Source organism: Gymnoscopelus braueri (genome assembly GCF_963280865.1).
Source record: "Gymnoscopelus braueri genome assembly, chromosome: 6".
Taxonomy (NCBI): Eukaryota; Metazoa; Chordata; class Actinopteri; order Myctophiformes; family Myctophidae; genus Gymnoscopelus; species Gymnoscopelus braueri.
This window is the reverse complement of record NC_137607.1, coordinates 40371058-40395006: the sequence shown is the minus strand read 5'-3', so window position 1 is coordinate 40395006 and position 23949 is coordinate 40371058. Positions and strand designations below refer to the sequence as shown.

Sequence of the window (23949 nt, the reverse complement as noted above, 5' to 3'; positions counted from 1 at the left end):
TGTGTGGAGGAATGATATGCAGGACTGATCAACAGTTACAGGTGACGTTTAGCTGCAGCTATTCCTGCACAATATAGGATCACACCAGGTACTGAAAGTAAAGGTTCACATCATTTTGCCACTCAGTGATACATAATATTGGATCAATTTCCTCAATTATAATAAAAATAATATTCTTTGTCTCATGTGTGTAATTGGGTTCTATTTATTGACTTAGGACTTATACATTATTCACCCAATGTTTGCCTATTATGGCATGCCCAGAATAGGGATGCTAGACAGGCCTAAGCCTTCTGCTATGCCAACACCATAAGGCACAGCAAATAAAGTGATTCCCTGGATTATTACTCATAACAGCAATTATAGGCCGAAACAGAAGATCATACGGTATTTATTCATATATTATTTTCTCCTAATATCAAACTAATGGCTTTCATTACGAGAGAACACATGCTGTTACAGTATGGTAATGCAAATGGGCTCATAAGGCAGGGCCACTGCTGATCAATTCAATTAGCTTGTGCTCTTGCTCTAGAATTACTGGTGCACTTTGATATTTCAAAGGATTATCAAGCAATGGAATTCAAGAGGCCTATCAAATGCTAGATAATCTGCAGGCTTAGAATATGGCTGAATGTATTCCATGGTTCGATTGTGTTGTATGGTAATATGCGGTGCTCTGTACGTGCGATACACTGGGGGCCTCCTGTTTATGACACTACAAAGAAATGGAATTTACATTTGAGTGAGTGAGGGTGAAAATTATTTATCTCTCGGGCATAGCCCCTGTTCTTTAGAAACGGCTGGACTGGAGAGGCGTATGGACCCTCTAGCTATGTTGGATAAAACGCTAAGAAACCTGTGGTCTATTTACGCCGCCCAGGGATCCAGGGGTCAAGTATGATATATGACACGCCATCTGCTTATCAGACCCTTCCAGGGATGACTGTGGAATTTTAGTGCGCCACAAAATGAAGGTCAGGCTAACACCTCAAACAAACCGTACAGGGGGTGGGGAGGGGGGGGGGGGGGAGCTACTCGCTCTTGATCTTGCCACTGCTGATGTGCCGCCATAGTAGGCTATATCTGATAAGGGTGGTGGACAAAATTAAAGAAAACAATGCCAAAATGGATTAGCTGCAGGTAGCCCACTGTGTCTGCTCCTGAGCATGCTGGGTAAACAGAATCAGGCAATGTTCACAGTGGATACTCACTGGGTAAACAGAATCTGGCGATCTTTACAGTGGATTGACGACAGATCTTAGCCGCTAGACCGTTCTTCTTCTCAGTGGTGGAAAATGTACTCACATTTTTTACTTAAGTAAAAGTATCAATACTGCAATGTAGAAATACTCTGTTACAAGTAAAAGTCCGGAATTCAAAATTTACTTGAGTGAAATAACCAAAAATACCAAAAATATTGGTATAAAAATGTACTAAGTACCAAAAGTAGCTCATTATGCAGAATGTCCCATTTCACAAGTTTTAAAATGTATAAAAATCTTTTGAAAATAGTGAATCTACAAGCTCACAATGCGTCCCCATGCGACGCATTGTGAGCTTGTAGATCGGCTATTTTCAAATGGCTGAAATATAGGGCTAAAGTGGTTAATGTATGTTTTATTTACAAAGTAACTAAAGTTTTCAAACAATTGTAGTGGTGTAAAAGTACACTATTTTCCTCAGAGATGTAGTGGAGTAGGCCTAGAAGTAAAAATACAGAGCATTGGAAATACTCCAGTAGTAAAAAGTAAAAAAAATACCTCAAATTTGTACTTAAGTACTTGTGTAAATGAACTGTCACCTATTCCTCTACTAACCCCACTTCGCTGTGCAGTCAGTGAGGGATGAACAGGCCACTCAAATAAGACACCAATGTAGGCTAATGAGGGGGATATATTCCAGAACATTGCATATTTCATAAGTGCTGCTTATTTATTCCTCCCGATAACTGACTGGTGGTCACGCCTTTGGCTACGGTGAAACAGCATGCTTTTTTTTAAAAGCACTCGACTTCAGCATAATAGTCTTAAGCTCCAGGTGTTCTTATGTGGATAAGTGTACTGTAACATTGTCAACACTGGGTTCACTTCATGCAAAGTTTGTGGTGAGAAGAACCACATTCCCATGGTCTGTCCGGGTTCAATGCACATCAAAGAACAGTAACGTAATGCATGATATCTACCTGAGTGAAAGTACGGAGAAAATAAAACACCCTCTTAGAAACACTTCTGTCGAGTGCAAGCTCAGGAGCTCTGCCATCTCTGATTTATAAAGGTTAGGGTCGCCACAGAGGCTGAGGTAAAATCTCTGCTGTGCAAAGATAGAGCTGAAGGAATGGGAGGGGGGGAAAATCCCCTTTCATAATCTGGCACCTAGTTCTATAGGAATCTCCCAGAGTTTCAGATTGCCTCTCAACTGAGTTGAAAGTGCTTGGAAGGGACAACAAATCAGATGTGAGCCAAGTTGAGTTTGGGGTGGGGGGGGGGGGTGTACTGCTGCCTATCAAGAAAGCACAACATTACGCAGCTTGTGTTTGCACTCTGATGGATGGTGATTCGCCTGTCTGAGACTGTGAAGCAGGGGGGAAAAAAGACGGACGGAGCTATCAGGCTCGTTCAATGACATCTGCAGAATCCAATATCAATCTTTAAGTATCAGCATTCTGGTGCACAAGGTCGGAAATAATCCTGCTACAAATTAAGATCATACCGCCTCGAGGCAACTTTATCCCGTGCATCAAAGTCAAAGTTGTTTGATGGACGCTCTCCTAGCTTTCACCTCCCAGGTAATGGAGCCTCTGTGAATGTATTACTTGTTCAGGGGCACACCATGGTCAGGATGACCCTGCAGTTGAGTTGATAATCAGTATTCCAGTGATGTGGACATGCAGCATATGCCGGACCATATGTTTGGGAATACATCACAAGAGTTTAGCATGCACACCACAATGGGCCCAAGAGCTGGAACAATGCCCTTTTTAGCAGGCAAAAAAAGTTAGGATTTTCCTTAATATACCAGATTTGGCATGGTGTGGGCCTGCAGTATAATATCATTAGCAGTCAACTGATTTGCGGAGAGAAACTTTCGGTTGGGCTGTCAAAATATGGGAAGCAATGATTCGATCAAACCAGTTTTGATGTTTTGACACACAAAGCGGTGTTGTTTCGACGTGGCCCCAAATAGACAATAGTCTCATAAACAATTCAGTGATGCTGCAGTTCCAACCTTTGAAATACATTAAAAGAATATGAGTCAATATTTGTGTACTTGTCATGGGACAATAGATAATGGCGGGTAATAATTATGGTCTCGACAGATGCTAAGACGCTGCTCATCATTCACGTGCTGTCTTTTTAGAATAGCTTAAACATCTAAAAAGCTTTAATTTAATGTTACTCCAGACTACTACTGTAGGCTTTCATCATCGTTAAATCCCCAGGAGGCAAAACATGAAAACTGTATTACATTTTAATGAATGTGGCAAAAGCTGCATTATATTTTCGGGTTTAACTTCTGCGACAATGTTTTAGAATAACAGTCAACTGCATCAGACGGCAGATTGGATAAAAAAAAGTAACACATTATATGGCTCCAAAGAGAGACTTAAAGTGCTTAATAGCGTTTCCCAAGAACAGTTGTTATAAGTGAGAACAGCCAAGAGAGAATATTAACTTAAATAGGGAAATGCCAAGTTTGTTTATTGAGATTGTGGCCTCATGTGCAACCAGAAAATGGGCCTTGGGTTCCAACATATACTGAGATCAGATAAGACAATAAAAGAGCAGGACAGTGAGATAGCGTACCATAACCTTGTTCAAACTCATCTTTCAAAAAAGACATTACCCCCAATTTCAGACATAAATTAGTGAGCTATCCTTTGATTAAAGGAGCTTTACATGCTTAGTAAAGTAATTTGATTAGCGCAGTGCTTCGTGCCTTGGGGAGCTGAGTGAGTGACTTTGTAATTTTGGAGAGCTGGGGGAGAATGCTCAATAAGATATACTACTCTTTGATGCTGAGCACTTAAATCAAGAAGGATCCATATGGCCTCAGCTCTACTCCATTTAACCTCACGCAATTCACAGAACTCATTCAAGTTTTTACATTTCAGCACTATGATACTTTGCTCTGTTTCCGTTGCTTAAAACGAACGAACACGGCTCAAGGCTCATTTAATTAGGACAACATCTCGAGTTACATTTTCACCTCTCTCTCTCCCCCTTATGCATTTCCTTCACTGGCTTCCAGTTGCTGCATGCATCCAATTAAAAATACTGGTTATGAACTATAAGGCAAACAAGAGTACCCCCCCCCCCACCTTCAGGACATGATCCATCCCACTGTACAGTACTCCATCCCGTACATTTAGATCAGCTAACACAGTCTGTCTGTCTGTCTGTCTGTCCTTCCCTTCCCTACAACACCCTGGACAACGCTCCAAGTGTAAATTAAAAGATCACAGATCAAGCGATGGAATTCCAGGGCCCTATCAAATGTTACAGGCTTAGAGTATTGCTTAGAATATCCCAAAACAAGAAGGATATATATATATTCATATGACCACAAGCTCTACACCATTCAACCCACACTATTTACAGAATTCATTGAAATTGTATCATTTTCAACACTACGGTAACGGTACTTTGTTCCATTTGTTTCCATTGGCCAAAACAAATGGGACGGCTCATTATGTAGGACAACATATTGAGTTAAAAGTTCACAAATCACCCTCCTCTCAAAAAGCCATCCCATCAGGGCTCCTCCGTGTCAGAAATCAGATCGATGTTATATGACCCACTTCAACACATTACCAAGACACATAAACCTTCACAACCTCGTCAATCTTGTCTTGCTAGAGGTGCGGAGGCAGGGAGGAGGTCAGAGAAACATGTCAAGCATCAAAGATTCATGACAAAGCATTCGAAGCAAAACCTCATCTGTAATTAGTTTGGTCTGATTATGCTGGAGATGAGGGGGGAAAAAAAACAATCAATACGTTGTGAAGGGTGCCCGAGAGCATGAACGACTGAAAGAGACACTAAGGGGCAGTGGTGGAAAAAGTACTCAAATGTTTTACTTAGGTAAAAGTATCAATGCTGCAATGAAGAAGTACTCTGTTACAAGTAAAAGTCCGGAATTCAAAATTTACTTGAGTAAAAGTACAAAAATATTCGTATTAAAATGTACTTAAAGTACCGAAAGTAAAAGTACAAAAACGTTTGAAAATAGTAGATCTAAAAGCTCACAACGCGTTGGCTATTTTCAAATAGACTAGGTATAAAATAAGGCTAAAGTGGTTCATGTATGTATGTTTTATAATGTAATCATTTATATCTGCAAAGTAACTAGTAACTTTAGTTTCAAATAATTGTAGTGGAGTAAAAGAATGATATTTGCCTCTGAGATGTAGTGGAGTAGAAGTAAAAGTATAGACAATTGGAAATACTCCAGTAAAGTAAAAGTACCTCAAAATTGTACTTAAGTACAGTACACCACTGTTATAGGGATCATCTTTGCCTTAGCAAACAGCAAAGCCCTCTGCTTTTGCTTGTTTGGGTGTTAAAACGACGCAGAGACATTATTTATAGTGCATGTAATATGGCTTGCACCGATAATACTAACAACCTCGAAAAGATTTTTTTTTTAGCTCTGAGTATGGGCGTTTCTAGCATTGTTTATACGATGAGAGACTCTGTAGCGGGCTCTGGGGGCGTCCTCCCCCGAAAGAAAACATTCTGAATTTCATGCGTTAAATACATGAATCTGAAGCACTCTGGGAGTAACTAAAGGAGATAATGATGCCTAAATTTAGTGGAAGAAAACTATTGTCAACGGGTTTTAAGTTATTCTCTGGTAAGTGGGATTAACTAGAATTATTTATTATTTATTTGAAGAGTGGGTGCTCCAAATTGAATTCTAAATAATTCCGGTGAGCATAATCCCCAGTCAATAAATCAAGCTGTACATTTGGGATATGCTGGTGTGGAAAAACTGAATTAAGAAAGAACAACTCCTAAATAGCAGTAGTTATAAATATAAACAGAAAATCACCATTGTGAAGTACTTTTCAATGTGTATATATCACAATGTCATAACTCATAAGATGCCATGTGATTAAAGCGGCACCACGTAACTTTTTTTCTGTATGGTATGTTAATACAATACAGTTACACTTGGTGTGGTTGTATTTTTGTCTCCCTGCTTTTCTCTTGAGACATTTAGGTCCTGTGTCCAAGTGAGACATGACTTTTGACACAATCCTGTTTCTGGTTTGGCACAAATTTTGACCTGAAGGTCAAGATCCAATGTATCCCCTGAGCAAGCAGGCAGGCTCGATTAACTCCATGGTAAATATTTCAGCACTTGCGCAGGAAATCAGGGTAGAATCCGGGGTAGAAAAGGAAAGTTACATTTAACATACCTCAGAGCCTTCCTCCTGACTGATGCTGGCAACTTAAAGAATGACAATATCTGTCTTTGCTTTTCTTACATCTGAAACTGTAGTGAAATAATATTGTAACCCCTTCACCAACACCTTATGGTTTAGGGTTCCAGCTCAAGCAATGAGTTGTATACTAGGCCTACAGAGTCGCCTACTCTCTAAGTATTACATTGACAGACATCTGAATGGGAACAGCGATCAATACTCAACACTCAAAAAATAAACTATACCAAATAACCATGGATGCAATATGTATATGAACAGTATGACCCACAAATGACAACAACAAACCACACGTGACATGATGCTATAAGCCAAGGAATAATTAAAGTGCTCATTTATGCCCGCAACATCATGTAATTGACCAATTACCAGCTACAGTGGCTAAGATTAGAAGTAGCCTACTACATTGGCTTGTGTAAAATCCTTAAAATTAAGAACGGTATTTAACTATAATACTGATGTCCCCAGTTATCACCTTATTCCTGTCAAACAATGACCACGTAAAGTTTTCCACTGTGAACAGACGGAGCAGCTGTGTGAGTGATGGATCAGTGTACACGTTGGGAGCAAACGGGGGGCGCGAGCCCAGACTGAGACTATGAGCCCGCTGTGCTCCTGTCTTCAGACTAAATACCACATCACCTACAGTATAATCCCCGAATAGTCTGAATAATCTTTGTTTCAATATTTGCTGAACACGAAGGGAAAATGTAAGATGATAAATCAAATAATAAATAACAGTAACAAGGCTTGACACAAAATATCAGAAACCCTTAAGCCCCCCCACCCACCCCCTGCCCGACGCCACTGGCTCTGTACATTGTTAACCCTTTAAGACCTGAGGCGATTCTTCAAAATGTTTTCTAAATCCTAACAGTTTTTTTTTTTTAAATCCCAATTTTTTTTTTCAAGATTTTTCAAAAATAGCAGATCTACAAATTCATAGCGCGGCACTCGGTGCCGCGCTATGAGCTTGCATATCTGCTATTTTTGAATAGCCAAAGAAACCTAAAGTGACACAGATGCGTTCCGGGTATTAATGGGTTAAGAACGGTGTTTTTGTGCTGTCAAGTGATTTGTGGAAATAAACAGAACTGGAAGCCTGTGGGAGCGTATCCCATTATAATAGATCTACATTTCGTTGGAATGACAGGGTGGAGCCAAGACAGCTGCTTCTGAGTCTTGGAGCGCAGCATTACGTTTGGGCACACATACAATCCTCATGCTTAAGATAAAACGAGCCAAAAATACCTTTATTGTCAACAAATCTGTGACATTACTGTTTCAAAAGGAAGGGGGATGTGAACGTCCGTGGTGCCTGAAAACATAAAAACACTGTCAAGCTGTTATAGCAGATGGGTTCTATTTCCGTGGCTCCCTGACAAGTGTGAACACAAAGCTAAGCATCACATTCTCAAGAGCACTTAAAGGCAATTGCGTTATTGGTTTATACTGTGTAATGGAGATCCTTGGTATGAACGAGAAGATGGAATTACATCATCTTCTCTCAAACAGCATTAGTTTGTATAGCTAGTTTCCTGGTCTACTGAAGGTTTATGAATATTTGACTGCAGGAGGTTTCACAAAGGTATAATGCACAAGCCTGAATAGTATGTCGGTGTATCTGTATGCATGTGTACAGCACAGTGTGTGGGAATTTCACTGCAGAACATTCCAGCCACACATTAGCTTACCTCCTCACAGAAAATATAGAACCAATAACAATACTGCTACTATAGCCTGCTATTACTAATACAACTAACAACAAAAATAGGAAGAGCATAACAAACAATTGTGCACCATATGTACAGTAGGAAAGACTATTGCTGCCGACTCAATTTCGTAAAAGGCTGACTAAGCTTAATTCAGCAGCTATAACATCCTCCGAACAAATTAACAATACAACCACGTACCACAGCATGAAAAGAAAACAAACAAATTATTAGTTGAATTCAAGTTCCCAAAAATCGATTTTCAGTTCCAGTGTGTTTACAAGCCCTGACTCTGCAGCAATATTGTATCTAACATGCAAATAAGATCCTATTAACCACCAGTGCAGTGCACAGCTGACTAATTGGCCTATTTGAGCTGACTCACTGAAGTGATATTAGAGCAGCAAACGTTGAAGATGAAGGCCTGATGAATAGCGTTGCCAATTTAGAGGTAAAGTGTGGACCTTTTGGCCACTATGGCAAACTATGGAACACTGCGTACACCTAGGTTGTGTACCACATGTTCCCTAGAATGTGCACAAGGCCGTACGAGCACCTCAAAAGCACGGGCGGGGCCGTTAATGACAGAGAGACATCATTTTTCGGAACCTGTCACTCAAACTAGAAGCGGAGCAGAGCCACAAAAACTTCTTATCATTTAAAATCTTATCATTTTAGCGATGTGACAGAATTCACAAGTGATTGGAGGACCACTTGGCTGGTGTTTGATCTCCTGAGTGCCTGTGATGCGTCATGGTGCGTGTGTGTGTGTGTGTGTGTGTGTGTGTCTGTGTGTGTGTGTGTGTGTGTGTGTGTGTGTGTGTGTGTGTGTGTGTGTGTGTGTGTGTGTGTGCGTGTGCGTGCGTGCGTGCGTGCGTGCATGCTTGTGCGCGCAGGCTGGAGGCCACAAAACAGCTGACACAGACAAGAATATGGTTCACTGTTTGAAGGGAATGTCTTGCCCAACTCTTTCACACAGGGGAGATACAAGAAGATAATTATCTGTTCAAATTAATGAACAGACTTGGTTGAAGGAGAGGTGGCACAGACATTGTGTGCAGAGGATCTAAAAAGGTAATCTTCCATTGCCAAGCTGCTCAGTGAGGACACCGTCTTCAAAAAAACGAAATAAACGAATAAATAAAAAAGCCTCGAATATAATTTTGAACAAAACAAGAACAGTGGGGACATCGAGTTAGTTTATCTTTACGATTGATACCGCTAGTGCGCCTGTGGACCATGAAATTGTCATTTGTTCTGCGAGCGTTACATCAAATGAGAGTTCAGGGGCCTGTGCCATGGCTGCTCATTGCAGTATGAGCTTATTTTAACTTAAGCAATTTGACAGAATCTCCGTGGTAAATTGTATTTGGCTCCAAGAAGCACAGTAAAATCCTTGGTGTTGATTTATCCATTTGTAACTCTGAGTGTGTACAAATGTAACCAAATGGACCCTTAACGGGTCCATTTGGATACATTTGTACACACTCAGTGAGAGTTCAATTAAAGTGTTAAAACACTGAGGATTTGACAGTGCAGGTAAGGGGTGGAGGGGGAGCACATGTTAATCCAGGGTTACATCTCCATATGAGGCGTCATGGGCTAATCCACTGAGCGGGGAACGCGAGCTCATATCGCCGCTTGGCAGTTTCATCACGTCAATCCTCCATGCGTGTAAGCGCGGATGTACTTGTGTTTACCCACACTATATAGGAGCATATAGCATTAGCATAGTTTGCATGCGCATGCGAGCCACATGTGCACGTTCGAGCAGGAGCCACAGGAGATATGTCTGTGTAGGTGCGACGTGTGCGCGTGCATGTCCAAGCTTGTGTTTGCGTGTGTGTGTCTGTGTGTGTCTGTGTGTGTCTGTGTGTGTGTGTGTTTGTGTGTGTGTGTGTGTGTGTACGCGTGCTTGCGCACGAACAACATTAGGCAAAATAATGTAACCAGCATGAGAGATTACATTCGGGGACTTGCTTAAAACCATTAGAGAGGGAGAGAGAAAAGACGGGGCCGGCAGAGAGGATTACTCTGAGCTGCAATGTGTAAGCGACATACAAACAAAAAAATTATAATAATAAATAAACTAAACAAGGGAGACATTGACGGCAGTGTAGCAACAGCAGCAACTAGCAGCGGAGACAGGCTAGAGAGATGGCACATCATAAGCCAGCCGGACCAGAGCGAATTGAAAGAGGAAGCGCATGGAGTGTTGAGAGAGATATACAGAGAGAGAAAGAACAGACATGTAGAGGCACAAGAGAAAGAGAAAGGGCTGCTGAGATTGCGTGTGAGTGAGAGAGAGAGAGAGAGAGAGAGAGAGAGAGAGAGAGAGAGAGAGAGAGAGAGAGAGAGAGAGAGAGCGGGCAAAGACTGCATGTTGCAAACAACACACTGACAGGGGCCTTCCTGCTAGCAGGCAGCATCTTGCCTTTCATGCACACTGCACTGTTCTAGCACTGAGAAGGAGAACGAGGGGCAGGAAGAGGAGGAGGAGGAGGGGAATGTGGACGTAATAGTGGTGAAACAAGCCATCAGCATTAAGTTAAAGCATTAGACCCAGAGGCACATGGAGCAGTCGTGTTGATGACGCCATTGTGCCCTCCGCCTTGAAGCGGCTGGTGGAAGGAGGGGGGTGGGGACAGGTCAAGGGGAAGGGGGGGGGGGGGGTAGTGCGATGAGACAGGCTGCTCGTATGGAGACAACAAAAGAAAAGAAAAAAGAAACAGAAGAAAGGAAACGGAACCAGTCCAGAGTCCAGAGAGATTAAAAAACGGAAGCAGGAAATAAGAAAAGTAAAGTTGAAATTAAGTGAAATTAAAAGAAATGGATGAAGCTGTACACCCAGCAGGCATTCCAGCCAGCCAATCAAAAAGAGAGGAACTGAGATGGAGGAGAGGGTTTAGGCTCAGGTTAGTGCTGGTTCGGTGTACAGCATGGTGACTTATACTGACCTGGGCTTGAGACAGCATTAGTGGTGGCGGGTTCAATAATTGCTACAGGGAGGGAGGGGGGGAAGGGAGGGGAGGGGAGAGGGAGGGGAAAAGAGGACATTCACGTATTATTAACAGAATGGAGACGCAAAAACGGGAAGAAAAAAAAGGAAAACAAAAATAATGCATGCAAGGACAAAACAAAAAGGACAGGGAATGGAACCTAAAAACAATGATCCTCCACATGCAGTAAGGACTGGCGTCTCCGGTAAGATTCAGCCCCTCCACATGCAGAAAGGACTGGTGTCTCTGGTACGATGCAGTGCCTTCACATGCAGTAGGGACTGGTGTCTCCGGTTAGATTCAGCCCCTCCACATGCAATAAGGACTACGGATGGGTGCCAAGAACCGGTGCTATTTTGGTACTGGTACCTGATTCGTCAGAACCGAAATGCCGAACCTGGACCTGGACAACCGGTGCTGCTATTGGTATTTTGCCTATAGCCGCTAGGCACCTGTGTAAAAGACCTGTTATACCCAGCCCCAGGGACGTGCAGAGAATGTTAGAGGGGCAGGGGCTGAAGTTTCCAAAGGGGCACTTTTGGTGAAAATACAGAAAATAGCCGATCTCCAAGCTCACAACGCGTCGCGCTGCGACGCGTTGTGAGCTTTGAGATTGGCTATTTTCGGTGCGTGATGCCGCACTCAACTAAAGCTTTCAAGATTCAAGCCAATACTGGAGATGCAATTCTTTCAACATAAAATGCTTGCATTCAAGTTCAGGAGAGTTTGGAAAAGGCAATTCTCTTGAACGCTGCATTCAGGTACGGCAGGGCTACTCAACTTAAGATGGCTCAGGGGCCACTCAGCAAAATACCAAAAGTCCAAGGGGCCGCAAGCTAAAAATGACGGTCCTATTTTGGATTTTTCGATTTTGTAACACTACACATTGTTATTGTTATAAGAAAATGTACATTTTGACATCATATTATTTTCACTGTACCTGTTCAATTTGTGTGTATGTCCAATGGCATCAGTTCAGCAAAAGCTAAGGTATGGCAAGGTTAGGGTTGCCAACTCCCAGAGATTGAAATAAGGGACACCTATCCAAAAAGATTGGGGGTCAAACCCCCCAAAAAAACCGAAATGCATAGAAAACTACGCATTATACCTGTAACAATTGACGCACCTGTATGTATGTCTGTTTGTTTGTTTTTGAAAAAAAATGTAGCAACCCATATATTTGAATGGAAATGTATATTTTTATCCTGTGCTTAAAAAAAAAAAAAAAAAAAAAACTTTTCAGATGGGTAAAAGGGCAGGGGCTCAAGCCCCCTTTGATGTCTATGTGTGCACGTGCCTGCCCATACCCTATATAAGAGCACACCTCCAGGCAATTTCCTGGTTGCATTCCATGCAAGCATGGCAGACAGGTCGAAGTGCTCAAAAGTGCAGGTGAAAAGTGGGTGAAAACACGGCGAAATGCAATTCATGCAATAAAACTGTTGCATGTAACAGGGTAATACCGGCAGCAACCTTGTGAACACAACACACACAAACACAACATGCCATAAATTTGAAGCAGTGCAGTGAATTCGACTGTTTGAGCAACGTGGCTGCTACTAAGCCACACAAAACTGACGGTACTATCTATCTCTACTATCTCATCCCTCATCCTTGACTAGTCGTTATTGGATTAAACACGTCTATTAGTTAGGGAGACTAATATAGCGTCAGTTTAAAAAAAAATCATTCAGGTACAATCCAAATAGGTGACATTACCAGTCAAACCAACTCCATCATGATTGCAAAATGAGCAAAAATACATTGCATAGGAAAAGGATGACAGAATGCCACAGGGCTGTCACTACAGTAAGTCAACATTTCACTTAGAATTGGTTTAGGTATGTTTGATAGCCAAGCAAGATGTCTGACACAAATTCATGTGTGGAATGATTTAATTTCTGATATTAAATCGGTAAGGAATCGAAGAGGGATTCATGAGAGTGGGAGAGATGTGGGTATGGTATATGAATTTCTTAAAGTACATTTTATTAGTAATATTGAAGCAGCATCTAAAGCAGCCAGCCATCTGTCCACTAAAATAATCATAAAATAAACGGTTAAGCCCCCGTTTATTTGATGTGAGGAGTAGCCTATTGATAAGAGTATCGATACCAGTATTGATAAGCAGTACCTGTATCGATATAAATAAAATCCTAATGATACGCATCCCTAATAAGGACTTGTTGTATTGTGGTTCGATGCAGCCGCTTCCAACCAACATTGCAAATGAACAAAAGCTGAGACAGTTCACCTGACCACGGAAAACACCGGACATTTGTGCTGCTGTTACAGGTTGTGTAGGCGGGGTGGAGCTTTGCGCACCAAATATCTCTGATGGGAGTTTTGCAACATCGGGTCATGTTCTGATCTCTCGGTAAACCTCCTCCTGCTCCAATCCGTCCAATGCTTAAATGAATGGCCACCTCTCTCACTGTGATGGTGAGGGATCACACCAGGCTCAATTAACACCCGTAATTTCCTCCATGCCTAGTGGGCCGCTCCTCCTTAATCACATTAGTTTAATTTGGTTCCCCACCACCTTTAATAGATTATAGCACAGTGCTCCATTTTGTGTTCTTTTTTTCTTTTTTCTTTTTTTCTTGCACTGACTGAGGGTGATGGAAATAAAAAGAAAAGAGAGAGAGAGAGAAAAAAGAAAAATAAATCAAAACCTCCCAGTCTGTCTTTGATCCTTCGGCGGAGGAAAGTAAGTCCCAATCTGATTACCTTTTTGAACTCGTTTTGGGCTAAGCCAGCGGTGGCATTTGGAAGATGGAATAATTGTGTCCTATACAGAGCTGTTCAGTCCACTGCATCAGAGTATTATAGCTGGGTATGTTCTGCAACAAATGAAACACAACCCTTTTCACTTTTGAAGTGGGCACATTTGAATGTCATACGGAGAGGGTACAGTCAAACAAGAATTCTATTCCCTCACAGACGATCAATAATGTATTCTGACAAACTATACTAATGGCCACTGTAAAAGATCTACAGATCCATGCATGTTATATTTATATTTGTAGATATACGTTGTAGAGCCAAATGACACATTCACAGATTCACACAGACATTGCAGAGTTTGTGCAGACAAGTGGCAGACAGACAGACAGACAGACAGACAGACAGACACACTTTTCATACTTCTCTCAAAGGTGTGCTCCACCTGCTCCAGGAAACACCATGGCAGAGGAGTTGCTTATGTGTCACAAGGGAAACTGTGGCAGCCATTATTATAGTTCACACTGCTTTCATCCACAGTGCATAAAAAAGATTCACTCTTTCGTGCCTCAGTACAGACGCTGTGGGGAACCGTATCTAGGCCACGCAGAAGCACTCTGAAGCCTGCTTAGCAACTCTGTTTTAATCCAGTTATACGGCCACTCAGAACCACTATTCCATTCGCAGGTCAAATGCGTAGTGCAACCATTGTCCGCCCCACGCTCAGAATACTTTAAAAAGTGCTATAACAACTGTTCAACAACAGTGCTGCTTTTAAATGGGCCTACCATTGTGCTGGCAACAATGGCACATCTGCTTTCATTTGATTTCATCATGCGGTTTTGAACGGAGGAAAATGTGTAGGAATGTGTTTACTTTCGTTCTGGGATACAGTATGCCATTTTTCTTGGTGCATCGGTAGCAAATAGTGGAATTTATTTTTATGGGTTTTGGCTCTGTGGGAGGCTAGCTAGCTGGTCTATGTGTGTCCGGAGCTAGTCCAGCCACTGGACCTATCAACGGCAAACTTTGTATGCACACTTCCAGAAAATCGAAGAATTAACTCCACAATTTGTCACATAATTATGTTTTCTAGTTTTTGAAATACTTAACTTAAATTTTATAATGGAAGTCAATGGGGTTTGTATCTGGCTAAAATGTGGAGTTATATGTCATAGATACATGGACGTCACAGCCTGGCTCGGACATGATGTCCGAGATCCACATCGGAGCCACACCGTTCCCATGTGGATCCCGAGATCCACGTGATTAGATTTTTCCATCCCACCATTGTTTCCCTTTAAGTACTTCTGGGGCAGGAGCTTTATGACGACCATCCTACCCCCCCCCCCTCTCTGAAGAAGACAGCCGTGTGCTATCTGATTAATACTTGAACATGAAGTCGACAGCAAGTCATTTCGTGAGCTCTCAGAAACTCCTCCATTGTTGTGGAGCATGATGTCTTTTGACATGCAATCTCCCTCATAGGCACAGGCGGGATGGGACTTCTTTTGCACTCAACAATGCAAGCCATCACGTGATGGACAGTACAGTTGTGTATTTATGATAACCAACCTCTTGCAGGACCTGTGACATAAAGCACACCATTTTTCTGGACTATTTGAATTATGAGATTGACAACAGCAATATGCTATTTTTTTGCTGATAAAAGACAGAATGAAAGGGCTGTTGACTGGTTGGTGGATAACATAAATTGTGATGTACAGTATGAGGGAAATGGAAAAGAAAGCAAGGATACATAATTCCCACATATGTTTTAAACTATAATTTTGTCCCAATCTTAGTCATTGCAATTAACCCCATGTGTACTGTAGGGTTTGTCAATTGAGTTCAGAAATGATATTAAAATTTCTCCCTTGGACGTATACTGACAACGGCACTCTTGTGCCATTTAAAATGTGTTCCAATTAAATTATGTACACAATACAATTATGTACACCTGTCTAAAGTCCATCATGCTAATAGTGTTTTGTTTGTCCGGCGTTTTTGGCCATGTTACGAATGTGGAATGTGTTTTGGCTTGTTAAGATGGACAGGAGGCTGACCTGGAACTGCACACTCAATGTGGGTGACACAGTGTTGTATAAAAGACCACCAGCGCGTGCTGCTTTGGTCCAATAAAGCATTGTAATTTGAAACATTGAGCAGTAGCCACGCCTACAAATTGGATAGCCTATACTTTTGTACAATCGCTACATGTTTTCGAAGTCAAAAGATAGTCAAAGTTTGAATATTTATTCGACAGCGCTAGAGTACTGTGGTCCCTGTCGCTGCCAATCCCCACTGTGGAGGATGCAGACAACCCCATGCCTTACACATGTTGTTTGTCGGCAACCACGTTTCATGCACTGCTGTCCGTCTTGGCCTAGACAATCTTGTATAAGACGTGTTTAATCTCAATGAGGCTTTTTCCTGGGTAAATAAAAGTTTAATCAAAATGTAAATACACATGGGAGTGACCGCCTCTTCCTTTCACCTGTAGAGCGTCAGGGACATGGAGCTTCTCGCTGTCTCCTCCAGATACACTCCCCGCTGAGCAGGTGCCCTGACCAACCATAAGGAGTCACTAGTATCAAGGACACACAATCCCCTGCTACTTTCCCACTGCCAATTGTGTTTGTTGGTACAAACAGTTTCCCGCTGCCGGGAACTCATTCGGGGTCTCGGTGGGGTTGGCCGAGTGTTTTTTCTCTTACCGACAACCATTTGCCCATACAATAACTTAACAGAATGCGCAGTTTGAATTTGCCGTTGTCCACCTGGATGTGTCACCATCAGCCATCATCTATGCGTTATTACAGCCCTGTAGTGAACCTGTACTGTATATTTGATCAGCCTATTTGAACCCTTTCTTCTGTCTTGTCCCTTTATAATGATGCAACAGCAGGTGTTTCATTCATTTATGAGTCGAATCGTTTGTTATTCCTTCTTGTCATTGTTAATGTGGCCCAGCATGGGCATCCTCCCGTGTGGACATCAGCCAACTGGGGACAGACATTTGCATTCCATGTATGTGTGTTTGGTGTCCGATGAGGATCAGTAAGGGGTGTGTGAGTGTGTGTGTGGGGGAGGGTGGGGGGGGGGGGTTATGTGAACTTCCCGCATGGCTGTGTTCTGACCACTCAGCCACAGACACGAACATTTCCTCACCCTAGTGGAAGTGTAAAATGCCAATGAGCTTACCGATTGAACTTTGCTGACGCAAACCGTAGGGTGGCAAGAAATTTATTTTCTATTTCTTAGGAAATTACATGATGTCAAGTGTTGTACAATTTCCTTCTCTCCCTCACTGTGTTTCTGCTACACGGTCATATTGGCTTGTCATTATGAAAAAGTTAGCAATGTCATCTATCATCGATATAAATTAAGGAACATGTGAACAAAAATACATACAGCAACGTCCTCTTCTTTCTAACCAGCTGCATGGTGTCTATAAGGGAGATTGAAGCAAATCCAGAATGCAGATGAATATTATCAGGAACCAACTGGTTGTATGACAGATTCAGACTACAGAATAGGAATAGGACTGTTGGGCTCGTTGTGCAAAAGTGACCCCACCCCCCATGCACGTCCAATATAATCTCACTGCATAAGTGGCAATCACACAACCGAAATCTGGGAGGATTCCCGATGGCCTGACCTGCCTGGTGACTGATTTGGCCTGCAGCCCATTATGACACACATGGGTAAATGACCCTCTTATATCTAGGAAACTCAAACTCATAGACTGGAAAATATCATTAGTTCACAGGTAATGTATGGATGCGTGGGTATATTCGGGTTCAGCTCTTGCTTGCGGTGTAAACGACCGCTCAATAAATTCAACATTCCGTTCTTTTGCTACATGATTGGTCAAAAGGTGGCTTCTATGGTGCACGATTAGCTCTACGCAATCCCCAAACTGGTTTTCGAAGTTGTAAAACTGGTTGTCAGCAAAAAGAACAAATAGAAGAAAGAAGCCAGAAATTAAAATTGATTTGTTGAGAGAAAGATAGTAAAAGTGCAATGTCAAGGAAAATGAAAAAGGCGGGGGGAAAGCTGAAAATGTATATACTGTAAATGGAGGAGTGGAAAATAGAGACAGACAGACATTTTCTTAAATTTGTATGTGTGACACATTTCACATTTATTCACATTTATTGTGACTGTTATGTATACTGGAGTGACTACAGGGAAAGGAGGGCTGTTGATTGTTAAGTCTACAGTAAATGGATGTACTGTATGTATCATTGAGACTGTAATACAGAGCATGGAATAGTAAATGCTACTATAAAATAAGTTGAGCATAAAAAGAGCACGGGTATAACCGTTGCGATGGTCGGTTGTTCTTGTCATGCAAATGATGTGTAATGCCTAATGCATTCAGTGGTCATTCAGTTGTCATTGCACTCACTAAATATTTGTTGCTGCTTTATGGCAGCTGGCAATGTGGCCTGGGTGGGTGTGAGACTCCCGGTCTCAACTTTCTCATGCAGTCCAGCCCACCCCACAAGTCAAGTTACCTTCCACCTCCTATTTTCCTGCATCTCTGCTCCATGACACAGGGACAATCACACCCAGACCGGGTACAAGCAACAACACCATCAACAACAACCCAATCCACAACAACAACAAATGAGGAGACGTGTCGGAATGACACCGACACAGGCGCTGATTGATAAGCGTGACAAACGAACACGACGTTCATTAACCGACTAGCCACCTGGGGAAGGAGGCTGAGGAGTGAGGGAGAGAGGAGGGAGTCACTCTTCTTTCTCCCCACACCGCCAACAGGCTTGCTCTGTTGAGCGTGGAGAGGAGATGAAAAGTGGAGGAAAGGGGGGGAGGGGGGGGGGGGTAAATGGAGAAAATCTCCTCCAGGGCTAAACTGAGGTTGCCCGGGGGATAAGAGTTTGACCAATTAAGGTGGAAGACTCCCTGTACAATTGGGAGTAAATGGCCTTTGCCTTTTGTCTGAGTTCAATTCCCTCTACTATTCTACAGTATTATATTTATACAAAATAACAAGTCAAAAGAAGAAAGAATTGTCACATTGGGGTTTACAGAGGGACAACTAAGCACGTGTGTCAGACAGACAAGCTGTTCTGATATGTGACACTTTTAATTTCTCAAGGCACACTCCAGCCAACTATGCTATTCACGGTTTTATTTATGGATAGTGTTTCTTCTTCTTAAACTTTCTTAGTTAAGTTATATACAGATTTATGCTGGCCTAAGAGTAGTCTAAAAAATACAGGGCAAAAATAAATGCACGGCTTGTTTCTGTGGTAATTTCAACGGCAACAGCCAACTTTAACTATCTCTAATGACAATTGTTGAGAAATTAAGTCGCAATAAGCATGAATCAAACAACGGGCTGATTTGCAGTGATTTCGTGAGTAATTGGGAACATACAATTTAGAAATTGTCCCTGTATTTTAGCCCACGTTGTATTGTGGATTATTAATGTTGACTTGCTCTCCTTCTACAGTATATGGAACTTGGTTCCATAAAAAAACACTCTGTTGAGTTGTGTCATTTCAGAACAAACACAAACATGTCCTCCAATGATGACATTTTCTGATGATAGTGGGCGTTAGGCTGAAAAGGTGCAATTTAGTATTTTGCACAATACACCACAATAACAATAGCACATGGAACCAAACAAGAAGTATGAATAGAAGCAAACAGCTTCAGTCACCTTTTGTTTAGTGTTACTTTTAATGGGTTTGTTTTCTGAAAACAAGAGTAAAGGGTTTGTTCTCCATAACAAATAGTCTAATAACTTCTGGGTAACTAATAACTACACATAATTTATTTAGCAATTATTATTATTGTTATTATTATTACAAGCCTACTCAGGGCTATGCAAGTTGGGAATTATGCCATACTCCTGTTATCTGATGTACTAGGTGTACCCGTTGTGTCAGCGCCACGCGCATCACATTTTGCTTCGTGCTGCCGCTTTTGTTCGCTTCCTTCACTATCATTAGATAGATCAGAGTGCATCCCTGCACTTTGATCTATCTAATGAAATGTATGCAGTATGTGTAGGAAGTGATATGCACAACAACCGTATATCTGATGACTACCATACAGTATGGGGAATAAGTGATACAGTGTGAGACAGACGGACAGACGGACGGACGGACGGACGGACGGACGGACGGACAGACAGACAGACAGACGGACGGACGGACGGACGGATAGAGTAGGACCAACCAATAAATACAGGACCACCACAGAAAAAGAGATACAGGTAGGAGTAACAAGTGCTAGAAAAAAGAGTCAGCAGGTAGTAATGCACGGGGATTAGGAAAAGGGCACCAGAAACCAGGTATGCTACAGAGATCTTGCTTGGCCCACAGCAATTGGGCTGCCTGAGAATTAGCGTGGTAAACCAGCTTCTGATACAGCATGTCTGATGAAATATCAGATATCTGATGAAATGTCTGATGCAATGTATACAATATGTGTATTAGGTGCTACAGTGTGCATAACAAGTTTATATCTCATGAAATGCATACAGTGCGTGTACTGTAGGAGGTTATTATGTTTAACTACTGTATATCTCATGAAAGAAGTTATATGTGTAACAAGTTTATATCTGATGAAATGCATACAGTATATGTAGGAAGTTATTTGCGTAATTAGTTTATATCTGTTGAAATTCATACAAGAATGTGTAGGAAGGTATATTTGTCTACGAGGAGTACAAGAAAAGACAACATTTCATTTTCCTTGTGTAAAGACATTAAGTATCTCTTCCTGATCCAATTACATGCGCCGACACAGACGGATGGAAGAAGTCAACGCCAGACACTATAACACTGTTCGAGCACTTGACCATGCAACACTCAAAAATAGCATAATAATCTATAGCAAATTCACATGTATCAAACATAAGTAGATGTTGAACAAGAGCAGATCAGTAGCTCAAAGACTGTTTTCTCATTTTCATTCTGAAGGTCAACCAAGCTAGTTATCTTCCAGTGCCTGCCTTGTGAGGCAGGTAAATTTGTTTGCCTATTCTGGGAGTGGTATTTCCAAAGTCACTGTTCATTCTACCAGCGATGATAAGCCACCAGTCCCTTTCCCGGGATGTGATTTAAAGTGATTCTGTTAGCTGTAGACAAAGTGGATCTACACCAATGAAAGGATAAGGTCCATTCAGGATTACATTCTCACAAGAGACAAGAGAAATTAAGTCCGGAATACTGCATCCTCTGCTCCTCTGGATTTATGTTTCACTGTGTGTTAGTGTAAAAAAAGAAAAAAAGAAATACAGTGTCTTGGGTGAGTATATGACCCTCATTTAAACCCATTATAATCAGTACCTTTCTGTATACTGGAAATAACCACAGTTAAGTGCAGTACAGTATAATCTTTGCTCATCGCTATCTGATATGAAAATATCAAAATTGCTAAGATATCTTACCCGACAATTTCCACAACTGTTAATTGGCACACATTCATCGCAGGCTTTAAATTCTCCCCAATGTATGATGGACTATTAAATATGTATGACCCTTTCTCCATTCCCCATCTTCCTCATCAATAGCTATCGACTGATTCTAAAATAGGAGGACAAAGTAATCCGTGGTGAATTCCAACCCCTGGGTTTTGTTATTTGCGCCGATGTGCCGTGCACTGCGGACATTACTTGCCATCTCTCATTAAGGGCAACATTCGAATTGGCCCTCTTTCATTAGCAACAATCATGAGGGACATCGTGTGCGTGTGTGTGTGTGTGTGTGTGTGTGTGTGTGTGTGTGTGTGTGTGTGTGTGTGTGTGTGTGTGAGAGAGAGAGAGAGAGAGAGAGAGAGAGAGAGAGAGAGAGAGAGAGAGAGAGAGAGAGAGAGAGAGAGAGAGAGAGAGAGGGTTGGAGAAAGAAAACAGGATTGATAGAGATAGTGAAAGAGAGAGACTGTGAGAAGGGTATATTCAGCACAGGACTGGGAGCTATCACTGCTGTCTGTTGTGAGGCCTGCGTGTTGAGCTGCCTGCCTTTGAGGCAGCGCTGGTGTCACATTAAGATCATCCATTGGAGGATCTCAGGCAAGCCTTTGATGTTCTTTGTGCATACAAAAACAGCAGTGCCACGGCACTCCTCTGATGACTGCCAGCCACACAGAAATATCTTTTGTATTTAGAATCACTGGTCTACCAGGGCCAATGATATCACACGGGTGTGCGCGGGTGCGAACTGGTGAATAATTGAAGTCATCTTTTCGTCTTTCATCAGTGCAAACATCAAAAGGAATTTTTCCCCTATTCTCGTGTTTAAATGGAAGTTTTGGTGTAATGCATTTTCCGCCCTACTTTTCGCTGTTTTGGCAGATATATGAATTACATGCACACGTACATTTACACATTTTTGCACACACATGCAAACGCACACACACACACACACACACACACACACACACACACACACACACACACACACACACACACACAGTCACGAACGCACGCACAAACTTATAGCTAGGCCTATATACTGTATATATATTTCTTTGGGACATGTGATGGCACTGCATGTAATACACATAAGAGTTCTTAAGTTCTGGACACAAGATCAAGGCCTGTATCAATGATGACAGCTCTTCTGAGAGATAAAGGACAAACTCCCACTCACACCCTTCAACAAACTTTCAGCTCTCTGAGAATCTCAGCAACTCAGTTCAACACACAAGGTACAGTAGAGGGAGTAGCCATGTCGACTTACGAATGAGAGGCACACTTGCGTTGGCTGTCCCCAGCTTGTTGGTGGCGACGCATGTGTAGTTGCCATAGCGATCCTCTGTCATGTTGTTCACTGTGAGGACTGACCTGGTGCTGAGGTTCTTTATGTCGATGCCTTGACCCTTCAAAATCCTGAAAATGTAATGCACACCACAATAAAACAAAGTTATTGATTATAGCCTCACACACATGCTTGTGTAGCGTGCGGCTAGATAGGGAAGTAGGCTGCAAGATATTCAACTTCAAATTCCCTTTGTTGTCACATCACAAGTTTACGGGTGTAAGGGAGTGGGTGAAATTATTTTTAGTGCAAGCTACCCACGAACTGGAGTGACATTTAAATAAGAATATCAAATATCAAAACAAATATCAAATGTGCATGAAGATATACATGAAGTACTGTATGTAATGAGTTCCTCAGTCTCTAGTGCATCAAATAACAGATATGAAATATGCATGTCTATGGGAAAGGGATATAGCATATCTATAGTCAAATACTGTATAAAGTGATAGTACCAATGTAATGGGAGAATGTAAGACTGATATGGCGACACAGTTCAGTGCCTATTCAGCAGCCTGATGGCCTGGCTGTGGAAACTGGCTCTTAGTCTGTTCGTTCGGGATTTGATACAGCGGTATCACCTGCCTGACGGCAGCAGTGTGAACCGATCGTGGCTAGGGTGGTAAGTGTCTTTGATGATCTGTTTAGCCTTGGCTGCACCGCTTGGTGTATAATATCCTGGAGGGAGTGAATCTCACCCCTTAGAATGTGCTGGGCCGTCTGCAGTCTGCACCACCCTCTGTAGTGGTCCGCAATCGAGGGCGGTGCAGTGTTCCATACAAGGTGCTGATGCAGATTGTCAGGATACTCTTGATAGTGTGGGGCCCAGGTGAAGCCCTTGGAGAAGTGTAGTCCGAGGAAGTCACTAACCATCTCCAATTATGCGACACAGTCGACGAGGATGAGGGCTCCCCTCTGCTTCGTGTAGTCAACTATCAGATCCTTGGTCTTGCCCCTGTAGGCCGCCTCGTCATCTCTGATGATCAGGCCCATCACCATCATGTCGTATTTGATGACGTTGGAGCTGTGCGTGGCCACACAGTTGTGTATGCGGGGCTTCCATGTTGAGGGTCAGTGGTTCAGATGTGGTGCTGCTCATTCTCAGCACCTGACGATGGCACGACAGGAAGTCCAGCTGCACATGGTCGACTGCAGGCCCTGGCCTTGGTGTCGAGCTTGGCAGGAACTGTTGTGTTGATCTATAGTCCACAAACAGTGGGTCTCCAATCTCCAATCAATCAGATATGTTACCTTGGGGT

At 42.3% G+C, this 23949-nt stretch overlaps 1 protein-coding gene across 2 annotated transcripts in view; it reads right to left on the bottom strand.

Moving 5' to 3' along the window:
* negr1 (neuronal growth regulator 1) overlaps positions 1 to 23949 on the bottom strand; it is a 212484-nt gene that overhangs the window by 27300 nt on the left and 161235 nt on the right. Inside the window, exons 6-7 of one of the 2 annotated variants that reach the window (XM_080430684.1) lie at positions 22613 to 22761; positions 11118 to 11159 (exon numbers count right to left, since the gene is read on the bottom strand). In XM_080430684.1, the coding sequence (XP_080286810.1) occupies positions 11118 to 11159; positions 22613 to 22761 (191 nt within the window). The remainder of the gene's footprint in view (positions 1 to 11117; positions 11160 to 22612; positions 22762 to 23949) is intronic. The other variant, XM_080430685.1, reaches the window with a different exon arrangement.